The sequence below is a fragment of the Melospiza georgiana genome, chromosome 8, assembly GCF_028018845.1.
Source record: "Melospiza georgiana isolate bMelGeo1 chromosome 8, bMelGeo1.pri, whole genome shotgun sequence".
NCBI lineage: Eukaryota > Metazoa > Chordata > Aves > Passeriformes > Passerellidae > Melospiza > Melospiza georgiana.
Window position 1 is genome coordinate 16,514,958 of NC_080437.1, and position 18,681 is coordinate 16,533,638.

An 18,681-nucleotide genomic window follows, 5' to 3' on the forward strand; every position below is an offset into this window, starting at 1 on the left:
GGCTCATGACGTTTCTACTGAGCTAGCCTAGGTGACAGCCTGGTAAATTAAAATAAACCAGCACCTATGTTCTCTGTATTCCAGCCTGCAGGCTGCAGCAATTCAGCAGCTGCTACAGAATAAACTCACCCATTTTGAGATCACAGATGAGAACTGCTGAGGCCACACAAAAGTCAGCTCTCTTCATCTGTCACATCCACTGTAGTCTCTCTTTGTATACAATGTCTTTTAAAAACTTGAACAATGAATACTAACAATGTTAAACATTAATAACAACAAGTTTCCTTTTTCATTTAATAATTATCTACTATAAACTATGGAATTAATCTAGAGTCATGCATATATTACTCCACAAAAGATACAGAAAATCTTAGCTAATCTTAAAAGTTCCAGTGACCTCTCAAAAACTGTTTTTTAAAAACTAAAACCCATTTATTTTATTTACAAATTAAGAATATGAGATCACTGATTTTAGGCTGTATTTTAAAAGACAAGCTAACCAACTTAATTGATCATACAGCTCACTTATACCACTACAAAGACAATAAGATTAAGATGTATTCTTAGGTTTACAAGTAAGTGTCAACACATTAATGCTACCATTGGCAGAGCAAGAGTAAATAATTTTATTGAATTAGTTTATTTGTCAGACTGTAATATCATGAAGAAGCTCAGTATAATTGGGTGCACTCATTTCACTTCAATAGGATCTCTATAAACTTCACTCTGCTTATACTGATATGTATGTAATATAAAGTATGTCTTCCATAAGTAAATACCATTCAATTCCACAAAGTCTGCATCTAAATCCTACAGATGCCTTAGTAAATCAGAGTAGTCTTCTTACACGAAAAATGGAAAAACTAAAACTGTGTAGAAGCAAACAAGTTGAATACTGCAGACATTGTTCAGTTAGTCCAGTGAGGATGGAGGAAGAGTGGAATATAGATCCTTAGGAACAGGATCTTGCATAGCAAGGCAAAGGATGAAGAATGCAGCTATTACACATAAAGGTCTCTTCCTCACTCACAAGTGAAAAAAATCCCCTCAGTTAAAAGCAGAACACAAGCACAGCACTTGAAGTGAATAACTACCAGCTTTCAGTACTTTATAGGTATAGTACAGCAAAAAACTAAGTGGAGCTGCTGCATGTTTTTTAACAAAACATGCTGCATGTGCTTTAACAAATTCACATTATACAAGAGCCATGTTTTTACCCTTCAGGTCTTGTCACCATTTTGAATGGAACTCCAGCAACATGAGGTAAATACTCTGGTACATTTTCTACTACAGTTGAGATGATAACAGGCCTAATGCCTCCAAATTTTATTTTGCAGAAAGAAAAACAAAACTGTGAAACTCAATGCCTATCAATGAGATCAAATTTTACAAAAGTTTTTGTTTGTTTCTTTTTTTTTTTTTTTTAACTAGACATATGTACCAATAACAAGATAAACTATAGGCCTACTCTTATGGGTCAGTGAACTGCTAATGGAGCAGTCCTAGGATTAGACTTCTGTGGGGCATTCATTGCACTATCCCATATCCTTTCTTTGAAAAAAGCAGCACATAATGCTAGTCACTGCAAAAGCCACTGCATCACAGTCTGTTCATGTGATTGACAATTTGTCCCTTTGAAATCATGCTCAGGATCCTAAAAAAGGCACTACTGTACCTCCTGACAAATCAGTCCTTACCTCTGTGCATTGTTAAAAAGTTTAAATAAATTCCTGTATTAAATTTCTATTCTGGTGAACCACTATTACCTCCATCATATCCATAAGAAAGAGAAAGATATACTAATTTATTACAGGCCTACGATGTAAGTTAGCAGTAATCAAAAGTAGAAAATCAGACATACATGCTCTTGGACTGAGCACAAATCATTGAAGGAAAGAAAAGAATGGTTTCAGGCAACAAACCTGTGGATACAACAAAAAAAAATGCGTAAGGAACTTATACCAATATATTTAAACTTTCTGAGGGAAGGATTTCCTGGAATAGTACCTCATAAAACCTGCATGGAGTTCTTAGCTAACAGCAAGATTGTCGATATTTGTGTTAACGGGGGGAAAAAAGTATACTTCCAACAGGAAGCATTCCAAAGATGTGCAAGAAACCTCTCTAACTTGGCATTTCAGATTTCCAGGGCAATTAACTCCCCACTGTATCACTTCACTTAACATTAATTAATTGCTAAAGATGTAGTTATGTAACTTATTGAGCTGCTAAGGATAAAACAGCTCCCGAGCTCCCAAGGCTTGAGTGGCACACCAAATTAATATCAGTGAAGCACAGGGATTTAACCTCTCTTCTGAGATTGCCAAATCAAGATCTCATTCTCCTTCCAGTGTCAACCAGTGGGAGCAAGTCAAATAAATGTCAGTCAAGCCATCAGCCCACTGCTGCATGGAAAGTTTTATGGGGCAAAATGTTCTGACAAAGTCCCATTGTCATTCTACACACAAAAACATCGGGGGATTCACATCATGGCACCTTTGGAACCAGGACTCCTTACTGTGGGGTTACAGATTTTTGCTGAAAAAGAGAAATCCCAGCCTGCACTAATTACTGCATTGCCTAGAAACAGCTTAATTTTCAGGATAAGATAAATTAAGGAACGTGCTAATTAATATCACTCATATATAGCAAGTTAAAGCTGGCATTGACTCAGGGAAAAACAATCAAAAACCAATGAAGTTTGAGTTCGCTCATTCAGCATTCAGGTAGACAATAGCTTAGAGACAGAGTCGAAATTCCTTTGTTGCTTTTGAAAAATCCAAAAAAGTTTTTACAGCTTCAAAACAAGATGTTATGATAGCTAAAGAGGCATATAAGCTGAGTCAAGCAGCAGGCAGCTGAAATGCATACCCAGAAAGAAGCAACTGCCACCATTTATATAGTGCCTTCTGATTCCATGTGGGTGACTGATGTTTGATTACTCCAGAATATGGAAACAGTTTCTCATCATTGAAATAAATGACCATTTTGGATGGATGAACAGAGGCTGCATACACATGCCGAAGCTCACTCAAACACACTGAAGAAGAGAAAGTTTCAAGGTTCTATCTGAATGGATTTAGCAGGAATGTAATGGTACAACTCCTCTGTTTTTCTAAAATATGTCACATCCAAAATCACTTTGAAGATCGTCTTCCTACAATGCTATTGATGTTGCTGCCAGGAGCAAGACCTGAAAAAACAAGTGAATATGGTTCTGGTGCATCAGACAGACAAGTCCATGGGACCAGCAGTGAACCACTCAATTCCACACCAAAGTGATGCACATAAGGACATTTGTCTTTCACTGCTTAGCAGTTACCATCTAACAAAGTCTGTTCTCAAACTGAAAGTGGTGCAACTGGAACACTCATTTTTGAAAGGACACATTTAGGGACCTGGCATTGCAAAATCTGAAAACCAAAGGGTCACAGGCTCCTCAAACCTTTATTTTCTGACGATCCTGATATTGGCTGAAATTATATTCCCAGGTCTATAAATATACACAGAGTTGTACACTACTTTCCAATTTACAGAAAAAAGTCCCACTATCAGCAGCCTCAACAAGTCAGGTCCTCCAGTCCACTGCTGATCCATAACCACATAAACAATAGATCAGCTTCCTTCACAAGCACAAAAAAAAAAGCTTGACAAGTTCCCAGTTTTGTAATCTGGGGGGAAATTTGCTTACATTTTTGCAGAGTTTGTCATTAGGATGAAAAAGCTTTGTTGCTATTTTTGAACTGTCCACATAGCTCTGAATAAGGCTCTGAAAATCATATTAGCTACAGCTGAGTAAAAGGTCTGGCAATTTTCTCTAAGACAAAAAAATCCAAAAAACTATCTAGGCAACTCTCAAATGTTACAAAATTTCTCTGACATCTGTACTGATCAGTTTAGGCATTACAGCAGTTTCCCAAGCTGCATGTTTTAATTCTGATGAGGAAAGGCTGTCTGCTCTGTAACAAGCAGGGACACATCACTGATTCAGAAACACACATGAGTGACAGAACACGCTCGAGAGAGTAAGTAGTTCAGGAAACTGATGTCACTGGCATGTGGTACTGCCTGCTGTGACACCATCAACAGGACATCATCTCTGCCATAGTGGGAATAGCCACTACGTATTATAGTGGCTAATAGTAATAGTATTAGTATTTCCAGAGGGACAAACTTAAATGACTGTTTTTGTTAGCTTTGAGGCACGTTTTGCTACTCCTTCAGCACATACACATCTCATTGATTAGGACTCATCACACAGAGTATTGAGGACAGGTGTTTAAGAAATCCACGTAACTGACTAGTAGCATTTAAATTTTAGTAAGGTATAAATAAGAAAAAAATAGCTCTAAGTCTCAGCACTTTGTCTGGTTTATCTTATTTTACATGGAACAGGACTGAGAAGCAGGTATGTGCACTTGCAGGACAGCATATGGCACTGACAGAAGACCACACTGAGAATGCTACCCCAGGATGGCACAAGCGTGTGAGATCTGGCATAGAAAGGAGCACACACCTCAGGATTTTTTTTTCTGAAGAGAGGGTAAGGTTATTACCCCTGAGTTTATTAAGCCATACCAAACAGAAAATCGTTTAGAGACCTTTTTTGTACATTTTCTTAAAAGCTGGATTAAACCACTGAAAATATTGGAAACACATGTTTGATGGGGCCACCAAGCCCATATGAGCAGAGCTGCTTAAGGAATGAAAATGAAGCTGCTTAAGGAATATCAAACGTATGGCCAAAACTAACTCTGAGGAATTTAACATTCCGGTCCAAATGGTTCAGAAAGCAAAAAACCTACTTCTCTGAGCAAAAAAAATTACCTATTTCCTTTGGGTCAGAAAGATAGAGAGCTAAATGTTCTTTGCTTCACCAAGTAGGAGGAAAAAGTTGTTTAGGGGACTCACTTGCACTTTCTTGGAGTGATAGTCCAGAAACAGTTTTTAGAGAAAGCTACTCATTGTGTAAGTGATTTTAAGCACACAATTAAGCAGAACATTTCTAGTCAATAGCATGATTGATTTCATTAAAAAAATGACAGTTCCTGCAAAGTTCCATCAACATGAAAAAATTGAGAGTATGCTTGGGGTGACCCCTCTGGTAGCCTTTCCATCACCTCCATGCCAGTTATGCATGTTCAATACATTTTGAAGCCTGCTCCTGAGCCAAATCTTGCCTCCTGCTATGCCTCAGTCTAATCTACTACAGAGAAGTAATCCAGAAATTCTCACAAGTGAGGAAAAGATTAAATTCATCACTTATATGCTCATTTATACAGAATGACAACAGAGCGAGGAGGAAACCACTGAAGGACTGATGGAACCCTTGTGTTACGGACCTTGTAGATTACATTCAGTAAGAACTGTTTAACCAAGGGCACTTCTTGGCAAACAGCAATAAACTTTATTTTAAAAGCACAGAATCAGTTGCAATGAAGCTACTTAGATGTTTACAAGATTACAGCTCATATTGTTTATGAAATGTAGCTCTGTGCCTGCAAGTATTCTTTATAGATAAATTTTTAATTTTACATATTATTTTTGGATTAAGTATGAAGTGACCCAGTAGACAGACGTGCTTAATATAAATCCAAAGTTTGGCTAATTACACACATAACAAGTAGTAAAAATTTAAAATACTTCTAAGCCTTTAGAGCATACCACTTTTTATAAACAAGCACAAATCTGTTCATTTTTCAAAGCTAAATTCTTATACTTATGAGCTCATTAGAATGCTAAAACACACAATCCCTTTAGATTAACAGAAGAATTTAATAATAATGGAAGAATGAAAATTTGGATTAATTTACAAGTGCTTGAAATAGAGACTCTTATTCAGAAAAGTGCCATACTTCCCTGATGTGAATTCAAAAGTTCAACATAATTTAGTATATTATTCTGTCAATGTTATCCCACATTTAAATGTCATTCCAATCAACACTTTATTTACTCTTAATAAAGATGTACTCTAGCTTAAAGCCAAACTTCTTTAAAGTATCTAATGACAGGATGTAGGCTTCTCCCAAAAATGTTGCACAGCTCCAAAACTGAAAGGTTACAATTAGATGGCAAGAAGTAATGCAGAAAGAAAAAGGGAGTTATGATGCTTTTGTCAGGTGTCATTATACAAACATTACTGTGAATTCCCAAGAGTTATCTATATGAAAGTTTCCCCAAAATTCTATTTTACATTTTTCCCTTTACCTGCCAGTCCTACCAATTCAAGTTGAAATGTGTCAAGCCACATTCTTCCAAGCTCACATAGCATCAGCAGTAATAAAACTTGTGTAATGAGAATTTCACAAATCTACCAAGGATTAATAAACAATACAGGATTCTCTAGCTGCTAAGTGAGATTCACAGCAACACTAGAGTTGCTAGAACAAAAATAAGCTATTAAGAAACAGGACAAATACGAGGAGCACCCATTCTGAGGATGAAGACTGTGGCATTCTCTGTAAGTACTTTCAGGATAACAAGAAAGAAAATGTGCTGTTTGTTGCCAAGGTCGTGTAGTTTAAAATCCAAGTTATAAAATTCTACCAAATTGAACTTGAAATCCAGCACTTGTGTTAGAAAGATAAAACTTCAAAGACTATTTCTTGCAGTTCTAACCTCAGCACTCTAAAACCAAAAGAAATGCTGAAAAAAATCATGCAAATACAGCCTGGTCAGCAATACCTGCCCTCTCTGCATGTGTAAGCTATTTGCTTTACATACTTTAAAGTCATGAGCCCTATTAAAAGACTCAGAATTTTTTTTTCCTTTCCAGATCAATGTCTGCTGTTAGATGGGCACAGACTTAACTAAAATTACAGAAGGAAGCTGAGTAGCAGTAAAACACTGTCTCTAAGAATCTGAATTTAGTTTGTTGGCAGAACCCTAAAACAATACATTATTTATGAACTGTATGCAGTTACATGTATGCATATTTTATAGATTTAATATAATGGATCCAATCATCTGGAGAGATTGCAAGAGCTCAGATTAAAGCAAGATGTCACATATCATATTAGATATAAAGCCAAAATTTAATGAGACAAGTAAAGGTCAGAGAAGCACACTGCAGTTTCAATTTGATACCCCTACACTTCTTGTTCTTAAGCATGCATCACAACTTCAAACATACAGCAAAACTAAAAGTTGGTATAAGGGATAATTCCAATGCCAAGCTAACAGGAAAGTTAAACGTTGGCTTCTATTCCAGAAATGAAAGGATTGCAATTCAGTCATCCTCTCTAGTCCTCATTTTCCAGAGTATTATCAAGCAATTTTTAGTGACTGATGCTTGATCAATTGAAATTTGATCCAGCAAAGTTATCAAAATGTCTTATTGGTGGGTTAAGGGAAATCCAAAAACCGTCTAATAGTAATACAGCACCTTTAGAAGCATATTACCTGCATTTTTCACTGATTATCTGGATTCCATCAATTTTCTGTACTGTATTGCAGTCAGGAAAGCCCTTTGTTATTCCTTTTACCCTCTTCCTGTTGTTTACATTCTGTCCCTATTTTTCCAGTGAGTACTAAAGTCTCAAACAAAAAGATGCTTCAATAAGACTTGTGTTTAAGGCCTCATAAGTGTTGTAGTTACCCATCTTTATTTTGCAGGTGAACAAATTTACATGCAAGAAGAATTAGAGTTGACCAGGAAAACAGATTGGTAAGGAAGAAACAAGAATGGGACAGTGAGGGAATACAGAATCAGAGCAACATTTGGATTTTTATACTGTTTTTCCATATTACTTATTAACTTTTCTCTCAGTTTTGTCATTTGTCTCATATTCTGTCTCCACTTTCTTCACTTCTTTTCGTCACCATTACTCTCCTAATATTAATTAGTATTTCTGAAGCATAATTTGCTGTTAATTTAATCTTATTAAGGAATGACTAAACTGGTGTCTCATTTATTTTATCTTTTCCATTTTTATGCCTGCTACTGTCATTTCTGGAATATATCAATCACTTTCCCCCTGCCCCTCACATATCATGAGTCAAGCTATGAAAATAATGATTCCCTAACTCTTTCCAGGATCAGTTCAAACAACTTGAATATTCCAGAAAACCTAACCATAATGAGCTTTAGCACTGCCCTTCAATACTTTCACATTGTTCTTGGTACTCCCTTTCACCATTTGCAGGTATTTTTAAGAAATATTATTCTACTGATAAAAATGCTTATATAACACACTTTTGAAGAGTGTGGTATTTCTGAATTTCTTCCTCTTTGTCATTTATCCTCCATCCTCTCAATGCTTACTCCAACAGTCTTCTGTATTTCTTCTGCAACAGGAATTTTTTCTTTGGTCTTTCCATTTACAGAGCTTTCCCTCTAATGTATGATGTGACCCTTCTTCCATATTTCATTTCCTGGAAATATGTCTTCTCCATTGTACCTTAGAAGCATTTCTACAAAAAAAACCCCAACTTTTTTATTGTCCCTCATATGTCCAGACCTTTCTCTTTTTCTGACCCTGCTGAGATACCCTGTCCACAAAATGTCTGCTTTGGGCAGTCAACAGGACCAACCTTCAGCTTTCTGATTTCCACAATGCTCTCCAAATGTTGTTCAGTCCTGCTGAGTGCCACACACTCTCCTGCTCTGCTGCTAGACAACACTGAAAAAACACAGAGGTTCGCTTTTGTACCTTACCAGCCAAATTCCTCCCTCATGGCTGCACTTCACATCTTTCCTTTCTGTTGACATGCTGGAAAAAAAATAAAATCTAACTCTATTCTTCACAGCTTAACTGCAATTCTGGTTAATTCTTTGTAAACTTCTAAAATCTTCACTTGCTTTATAGTTTATGCTACTTTAAATTTTAATTCCAAACCCCATGATTTAAGCTTCATTTTCTTCCCAGTTTTCTTCATAATTCCAAACTTCTTCCTATTGGCTCTTTCTGTGATTACCATCACAAATTTTTCACACATGACAAATACAGTATTTCTAAGATGTTTTTTTCTTAAAGAAATTGGCTTACCCTGCTCAGAAACAGAGAGAGCATTTCTTGAGTAGATGATACTACCTTTGCAGGTACAAAGGAAATATCCAAAATACATGAGCAGATGTAACAGATGATGATGTGTTCATACACCATGAGCAGATGATCACCAGATGATCACCATACACCATGTAAGCAAGCATCTGACAGGTTCATTTTCCCTTTTTAAACACATTATATACTCTAAAGTTTCTCCACCCATTGCCTTTGGGTATTTTTGTTTCAACACAGTGTTTCTTTTCTGACCTTTAAAGAGGGTCTATCTATCTGAAACAAACAATTCCATAACCTTGAGCTGTTTCCTAAGTTCTCCCTTTTTTAAAATTTGATCTTTTTGTTTTTGCACTTTTCCTCTTACACTCCTCTTTCCACTGAGAGCTCAGCTTTTTAAAAAGCAATTTGTCAGACTTCAGGGCCTATTTGCTCATTTCCAACCATTCGACTCAGTAGCATTTCATTGTAGTCAGGCTTCCAAGGATGCCTTTCTTTAACATCTCATTATTTCTGTCCAACTTTTGAACAGTTGGAGTAACCTCTTTTAGGTTTTGGCTCTCATAGCACGTGTTTTCAAGCTTTTCCCATAATGTTGAGAAATTAGTAAGAGCTGTATTCTTAGGACTTCTTCCCTGCATCGTGTCACAGACAATGCACATTCACTCCAAGTGTGGCTACCTCAGCACTCTGAACTTATTTATTGGTCCTTTACTTTTCAGTCACCAGATAAGCTTCCTAAAATACCGTTTCTTTCTCCCATTACTTTCAACAAATTAATATATATTTAAGTTGGCTCTCTCTAAGGTTACTTACACACTCATTCTCCCCAATAAGCCAATGAATATTGCTGCAAAAACTCTTCCAGAATTTCTAATTTAATTTTTGATTTACATTTCAACTACTTTTTCCCTATCATTCTATATTTTTTTCTTCTGCTAAAGCAGAATAACAGCTTCTTTCAAGATTTCCAGAATTCACTTTTTCCCTCTCTCTCATTCTCCCATGTCTCTTTTTAAAGTCTTTTAGTGATGTTATGTTATTCATGCACAACTGTTTAAGTTTCAATCATATTTAAAACAGAAACTAGGAGATGACAAACCTTCTGGAGACAAATACAATTCCAGATGGCAACTGGAGCTGAATGAGTTTCCCAGCTCTGAGCCAAGATAAAGGAAACGTTCACTGACAAAACCTGATCAGTGTAAGAAAGGCACATTGACACAGAAATACCTACATTACACTGATTGAAATTTCATCTATTTCCTTGACTCTATATGGGTTCTGTGTACTTCATAGTACAATTATTGAACAATGCCTGGACTGATAGATTAATGACAGTTAAAGAATGAAACATAGTTTACTAATAAATTAGCCAATGCCACAGAGGTCACTTCAAGGAGAGATGGAATTAAAATCCTGGGCTCTTTGAACAGTTCAGGGTTTAGAAACTCAGAGTTTATCACATACATTCACTTCTAAACCTCCACAAACTAAATGCAGCAACAGAAGGAGAATTTCACGTCTCTCAACTAACAAACAGTTCCAGAACTCCCTCCAAAAGGCTCTCCTCTAATCAGCTGTCAGGAAAAGGCACCACCTTTACACCATTGCCATAGGTTAAGCAGCAATGATATCTAACAGAAAATTATTCCAATAACTTGAGCTCCATTGATCAAGAGATTTTTCAGAAATATCAAAAGCAAAAGATTGTCTTGATCCCATGGTTTAAAAAAAAGCTCAGAACGCTGACTATATTTTAAAAACATACCCATTTCAGAATGACATCGCTATATACATTAAAACATATGCAACTTTCTTTTTAAATTCAAAATATTTTCAAGACATTTGTGGTTTCTGAAAATGAAAACTTTAGTAAGGAAGCAACAACTGTTTTGTAGAAAGGAGCAGTAATTATGACAATAATTTTTCCTTTTTATGGGGGGCAAAGGGAGGAGCAACCTTTATTATAATATAATTTTATTTCTTCCAAATGTGCATTTAATGCTATCTGGCAGTCAGTTTTAACTATATAGGGAGCTTCAAAGTTAATATGCCAGGATCATTAACAAGAAGCCCCTAAGTGCCAGCTGTGTATTTTTAACAGAATTTTTACATCTCTCATAATATGAAAACATGCACACAGGTATATGCTTGAAAGTGTTGTGACAAAAGGCATACTTTAGTTATAGAAAACCTAACACACCTGAAACTAAATTCATCATTACTGTTGTTCATCATACCCATAGCCAGAAACATTCCCATTGTATAAAAGAAAGTTTTATGTTTCAGTCTTTTATGGACAAACTTTGAAGTTCTTACAGCATAAATATGGTTAGAATCACAGAACAATGCAGGCGAGACAGGACATCTGCAATTCTCCAGTCCAACATATCAGTCAAAGCAGAGACAGCCTCAAATTTACATTTGCTGACCAAAGGACTCATCCTGGTACATCATGAAAATCTCCAAGCACAGAGACTCAACAGCTTCTCTGTTTAACCACTGTCGTTGTGACTTTTCCCAGTGTAAGATTCCTAACTGCAGCTCAACCTTGTCCTTGCCTCCTCTTCTTCCAGCACATATCTTTGACAAAAGCTTTTCACTCTTGGTACACTGGAGGTGCAGCTATAACCTTTGCAGAACAATTGTGAAAAGACTAAAGAGCACAACTACAAAACAAGTCACATACAACACTACCAGCATAGGCTGAGCAACAGAATCACAAGTAGCCACTCTGCAGTGCTCATGACAAAACAGACAACACAGAGCAGATCCAAACACAACACTTGAAATTATCAATCATTCTTTGCAGAGGAAGAACAAACCTGGGCCACTTTAACGGAATTTTGAGTGGAACCACCAGCATGATATTCTACTTTGAACTTTTTCACAAGTTCTTCAAATCTGTTAAGAAAAAAATAGAGAAAAAGTTAAACTCTGCAATTTTTTTTTCCAAAACAAGTAATGAAGATTAGAAGTAGATGACATCACATTACTTAAAAATGAAACATTCACATAGATTGACTGTTACACATAATGTAAGCAGGAAAAATGCATTTTGTATTGTGATTTGGACAAACTCAAAGTATGACATCAAACTGACCTCTTCACTTAAAAGTTGCGAGTGGAGTAAACAACCAGGGGGGAAAAAATAATCTGGAGCATAAACACAACTGCAAACTGTTAGAACTGAACTGTTAGATTGGTACAACATACGCTTGAAGAAAAATTACATAAATGAAGATATTCAGATGCTTATTCCACCTCATTAAATTTTATATTCTGTTTCTAGCTTAAGAGAGAAGACTGAGGAGATCTGGTGCCTAGCTCAAAATTAACTTAACCCAAACAGTAGTGCTATATTTTAAGATTTCATATGAAATAGTACATTTAGACACATTTAGGTGAAGAACTTTGATGAACAAATCCAGCAGTATGTGAGAAAATTTGATAAGAGAAAAGGTATCTCCAGGTGAACTTTCAAACCCTTCAAGCCATCCTACTATGAAAATATAGAATTCTCTGTCAACATTCAGTAGTATATTAGGTTTGAATACTAAAACAAATATTTGAACTTTTAACAGAAGTATCTACCCTCATATTTCAGATCACATTTTCTGGTTGAGACCCAGTGACTGTAAGGCACTGTTCACTGTGTAGGATATGTGCTGCAGCTCTGATCAGAGGATACAAGCACTCAGGAACAGTCTCCTTTCTGGTCACAAGCTCTAGAAAAGGGAACTGGAATGAGGGAGTAACGGAGTCTGCAGGAAGGCTAAGCACAAACACTGCATCATGCCTTTCAATTCCAAGTACACTTCAAAATGAGCGGATCAAACAGCAGGACCAAGCAACCTCAGATGATGTCAGACTCAGAAGTACTCCTGCAAGCCAGTCAAAATGTTTACAGTAAACTTTGTTTGCAGATATGAGGTTCAAAATTACTTTCATTACCCTAATTTTAATAGCATGTATTTGCCTTTAATGCTTATTAACAACAACAAAGCTTGCCCAGCTAGATGTATTCCAACACATTTTATTGTGTTTACCTTTTAAGCATCATTTTAAGGAGTGACACATCTTTATTTCAATCACAGTGCAAGTTGAATGCGATCTACCAACCCCACCCTTTCTCTCCTCCTCACAACTCCAACCTTCTAATATTATGTGAACAACAGCTTTGGGGATAGATTTGTCAAATAGTGACTTGTTTGTTTAAAACGTTTTTATTTTCAATATCGTCTTATTAACAAGATCATTTTTCTTTTTACAGTACTTTCCATTTAAAGTGTTTGAATAATGAGCTACTTACCCCTAGTGAACTACCAATGGGCAGACAATTAGAAAGAATCAAGAACTAAATTACTACATATGCTTTTCACAGTTATCCACACTACTAATTATCCACCAGTTCTAAGTCAAGCAATTGAAACCTTAAATGATAGCAAGTAGCCGAAAGTGGGAAAAAAATAACAAAACCCAACATGTCTCTTAACAATTGCTTTTCAAGCAAAGACAAACCATTATGAACCAATTAAGTATTTTGGCAATACTTTTTCTTTAATTTAATTGACATTTTACCTTTTCACTCAATTTGAGTATGTACTGTGCAGTCACATGATTATTTTTGTATTCTTGTATATCTATAAGCATGCAAGTTGATATTTTAATTCTTTTACCTAAAGGAAATTCAAGAAGTTTCCATGTACACATTATTTAATGGCATGTTAAACCTTGCAAACACAGTATACTTGAGTTGAGCACCCATGTAAGCAGCTCTACGTCTAGGTAAGTATGTGTTCAAATAATTATCTTGTAGTTCAAATGAAGAATAAAATACAGATTATCTGAATTTGGAAGAAAAAAAAATGGAAATTGCCATAAAATAACATCTGTATTATAAAAATTTCAAGGTGACAGCTACGCAATCTAATGAATAATCTGAACAAATTACTTTACAATTACTTAATACAGTAAGACAAATGAATGGTTACACTAAAAGATTGAACATAAAAACATGTATGCCCTTTTTTTCAAATTAAGATGGTGAATTTAACATCTCTAAATATCTTCTACATGAAATATAATGAGTTTATACAGCTGCAACTAAAGTAAATTTTGCTGGTCACTTTCCATGATACGACAGAAAGACAATATAAATTCTGTTGGTTTAATCCACAAGAGCCTGAATTGCATCAAGAATGACCTCAAAATTCAGAATGCTCACAGTTTTTTATCTCAAAATGAACAGTCAGATGGACATTTTTCCCCAAGTGAGCAGATGGCACAGGCAGTGTGGGAACTCAGACTTTGTGACTGTGTGCTGCCTGCCTGCCCTGCACAGAGAAGACTCATTCCAGCAGGCCTCAGAAACACAGAGCTTGCTTTTAGAAAACCTCCCCTTGAAGGAAGCAAGTCCAACTGTAGAAACTGCTCCACGACTCAGGAATGCTGAACAGAGCTGCTGTGTGTCCTCACAACTAAGCTGTTATCACACTTAGGAGAATTCAAGAAAATTAGAACCTTATGAGCACAATGGAATATTATTTTTGCTTCATGTTCCATAGTTGCTGGTTTTTCTGGGTATTTCTAAGGCTGTTCTGTATCTGAGAACTGTGACCTTTTTCCTGACCTCACAACATACCATTACCTTAAGTAACAGAATAATAAATCCCACAATCGGCACCATATAAAGGGGCCTCTATTTTTAGTACCATGAATTTGTCCACCACATTAAAGCATATTTTAACAAAAAGAAGTTTGCATTTGCAGCAGCATATGTTTTCAGCTGTGGCACTGATGATCACCTCTAGCACTGACCAAAGGGGATATGTTAATGTTTTGCTCAGTTACAGTAAAGGCAATAACACATCTGTCAGTTGCTTTTTTTTCCCTTCTTCAAAAGAGAATGTACTCCTAATTGAACGTGATAGTGGAAGGTGAGGCTGTTCACTAGCCTCACTTTTGGCAGAATTAATGGTTATTTAAAAAAAAAAATTATAGGGTAATAGTAGAAGAAGCTATTACACAAAAGAGCACAAACAAGAATGAGAATATAATCTTTTTTTTTTTTTTTTTAAGAAAATACACCTCCTTACTTCACAGGAGGTGGAGGCTGATTTTTAGAAGTCACAGACTTTTCTAACATATGCCATACTGTTACCTCAAAGTGGAGACAGCTGTTAGAATTTTCCCCCAGTAAATATCTTTGCTGACAATTGCAACACCCTGTTTGACTCTCAGACCATTCATAACCTGAGCATCACTAGTCACTTTCTCTGTGTGCTCTTACTAAACTACGTGTAAACCTTACACTATTCCTTCTCATAGCACCTCTTTTAAAAGCATGATTTACTGTACTGTAGAGAAAAATGCATTTGCTGTAATATCTAATCCCTTCAGACACCTGAAAAGACCATCTGTGTCAGCTCCCCCTCTGACCAGCTCTTGCCTCTCACCCCAGCTCTCTCCCAGCCCCTTCTCAGCCAATGCAAGCACAAGTCACTTCTGTACATTTTCAAGGCCCTGCAGTGCAATGCACTGAACATACCATCCTTCATTCGCTACATTCACATTTACAACAGCCTCCAGGCACAAAGCTGTCAACAAAAATAGCTTTTCTCTCACTAACCCATGATATCATCCAATGTCCAGTTACTAGAATTTTCTATGACTATTAGCAAAACTACTTTAAATCTTCCTTCAAACTATCTTTCACCATAATGTCATAAAAAAGTCATCAGCAAGGCTGTCTGATTTCCCGAGGCTACTCTCCAGCCTAATAACTGGCAATCCTCTCGTGGATCGATACCCATCTCTCATAACTTGCTTTATACACAAATTCTGAGGGGTTTGGAGCTGGGACTGTCTTCTTGTTACACAGCAACAGAGAGACTCATGTGTGGCTCACCATGATTCCAAAATCAAACTGACAAGAAAAATAAGCACATAAAACATTCCCTACAACCAAAAAACAGGCAACATAAGGCAGTGGAGCTACACTACGGAAAATTAAAGCAATTCAAGTAATGCTGTTAAGTTTTATGACATAATTTATATTAAACTACAAAAAAAACCTTTTTGAACAGTAAAATAGCCACAGAACACCAGTCTTACACTGAGAATGCACCAGAAAAAAACAATTCTGATGCATGTCAGAAGCTACTTATCTGCAAGAAATACAGAAAAGTAATCTCTTGTTTTTCAGCAGGGTATGTTGCCCTGGATATCTTTTGATATATCTGCTTATTACCTAAGATGTACTCAAGAGCACACATCAGCAGGAACTACACATAAAAAAATCACCTGCCAAAAGCAGCTAGAGAGGAGAGAAAAGTATTTTTTCCCTTTTGAATGTCAGATAACCAGATAATGACAGCCTAAATGTAAGACAAAAATCAGGCTATTTCATATAACAATAATAAAGTATTTTCAGTGGATTTTATAATTTGTTTGGTGTTATAAAAATCTTCAAAACCACTAAGATGGAAACCTCTTAAATAATCAATAAAAGGTTGCAAGCTGCACCTAAGTCTATAACTCCTTTTCTTTGAAGGTTATGTTCTAGCTGGGGATGCAGGCATTGCTGATACCTCTAAGAGAGGGAGGTAGACAAGGATGTTGTATGTTTTTAAGGTGTTGGATGACTTTTAATTAGATTTTAATTAAAAATCATAATTAATGGTGATTCTGACACCTTTGCCAGATATTTATTTTTACTGGCAAGAAGCAGTCATATTAAGACATGGCAATAGTTTTAAATGTTCAGCTGTGAGAAGAGCCAGACTAATACGCTGACAGTTAGATGTTTGATCCTTTTAATTGCATTTTTTTAAAAAGCTACTTAAATGTTCAAATTAAGTAACCTGTGTCCAATTGTCTATGAAATCACTCCATAAATTAAAGAAGAAAGTATGTAAGAGAGGGAGAATCATATTTTACAACCTGTTTTAATAATAATAAAAGCTCAGTAAAACTACAAGAACAACACCAAATATTATTTCAATCTTTAAGGAAACCCTCAAGGAATAAACCAACACAAACAAGGAAATAATGCCAAACCTGCATCCTGATTGTTTTGCAGGGCATGGCAGAAGTAGTTATGCGTACATCTGGACAAGGCTGTCATCTGTCACATTCTCAGTTTCATCACAGCCTGGGCCAGTGCCAGAACAATGCAGGCAGCCACACCGCCAGGCAGATGGGGCACATGTTGTGGAAAGACAACCTTCCCTGGTCAGTGTTAGCAGGCAAGCTGAAGCCCTCATAATCTCATCCTAAGAAAAATCTAATTTACATTTAAGAAAAAGGTCTAGTCTTGAGATTGAAACATGGTAATTAAACCACAGAGCATTATTGTTTTAACAGAAATAGAAGGGAGAATATTTTAGAACTAATTCTGTGGGTTTTAAAAAAGTGCAATTCATATTTTTAACTCTAATCAGTGTACTAATTTCTCTACCTACATTGTACAACTCTGTGTTCAAAGTTCAAACCCTAGAAAGGATAGTTACATATATGAACACTTTCCTCCCTAGTCTCTGAGATAGAACGAATTGAGATACAGATATAATTGGTTGCTCTTACTTAAAATTGAACCTGAAAGAGCAAAAATCCCCTTTTGAAATGAGGTACAATCACCGAGGTACATGAGGAAACTTCATAACAGCTGCTTGGCAATGACTGACTTTATGCAGAGCTAGTTCTCCTTATTAGCTTGGCACAGAATTAAAGAGCTTGGGAAGGGGTAGGGGAGCAAAGGGGAAGAACGAAGCATGCTAAGAAGGAAGTATTGCAGACAGGTTAGCACCACAGCCATATAACACAACAGAAAGCTAAATTTGTTAGGAATACGACTGCCACAATTGAATAGAGCACATCATCATATTTTTCTCCTTTATTTACTGAAGTTCACAGAACGGTGACTCTTCATGGAAGCATTTACTGCTGCAAACTAGAATTTCACATGAAGTATTTTCCTAATCACCTCATCCAAACAAACACCAAATGAAAAAAGCCAGTAATTCCAACCAGGTTAGGATTATGAGTACCAAATGTTATTATATGAAAAAAGAAAAAAATGCATAGGCAAATTGTAAGATTCATAGCTTTGAAATATTTTACCACAAATGTTAGTGAGGTTTAAAAAAATGCACTTAAATGTCAGTTTGATAAAAGCCAAAAGAACATTTTCCACATGTGTTTGCATTTAGGCATATTGAAACAAGATGGAAGAAGTAACAGTCATTCAAATGTAAGGTTAAAACATCAGCTCTTAAGATCATGATTTAAAGAAATTTCTCAAAGTTGGTTTTTTTTTTTTTTTAGCAGAGGCAAATTTATGCAAGTGTTCTTGAAAAGCCCCCCCTTATTCCAGATTATCTGGATATCTTCCTCCACATTATCTCAAAAATACATATTATTACACTCAGAAGTATCAGCCACAAGGCAATTTTTTTCTGTTGATATTCTACAATGGTGTAGGAAAATGAAACCAAACAAACCAACCCCACAGCCCTCCCACTCTATACCACTAGGTAATTAAAAGAGCACATTTCTGACTCTGTCTCTAAACACTACAAATACATACACTATAGATACACAGAGCACCTTCTCAAACCTTAAAGTTTGTGTATAATATAGAATTACTATTACATCCCTCCCTCTATTAAATTTCTAT

At 36.1% G+C, this 18,681-nt stretch overlaps 1 protein-coding gene across 2 annotated transcripts in view; it reads right to left on the bottom strand.

Annotated features, from left to right (window-relative positions):
• The window catches only part of ADK (adenosine kinase), a 265,882-nt gene that overhangs the window by 183,167 nt on the left and 64,034 nt on the right, over positions 1-18,681 (bottom strand). For both annotated transcript variants that reach the window (XM_058028956.1, XM_058028957.1), the window contains exon 4: positions 11,828-11,906. In XM_058028956.1, coding sequence (XP_057884939.1) covers positions 11,828-11,906 — 79 coding nt within the window. The remainder of the gene's footprint in view (positions 1-11,827; positions 11,907-18,681) is intronic.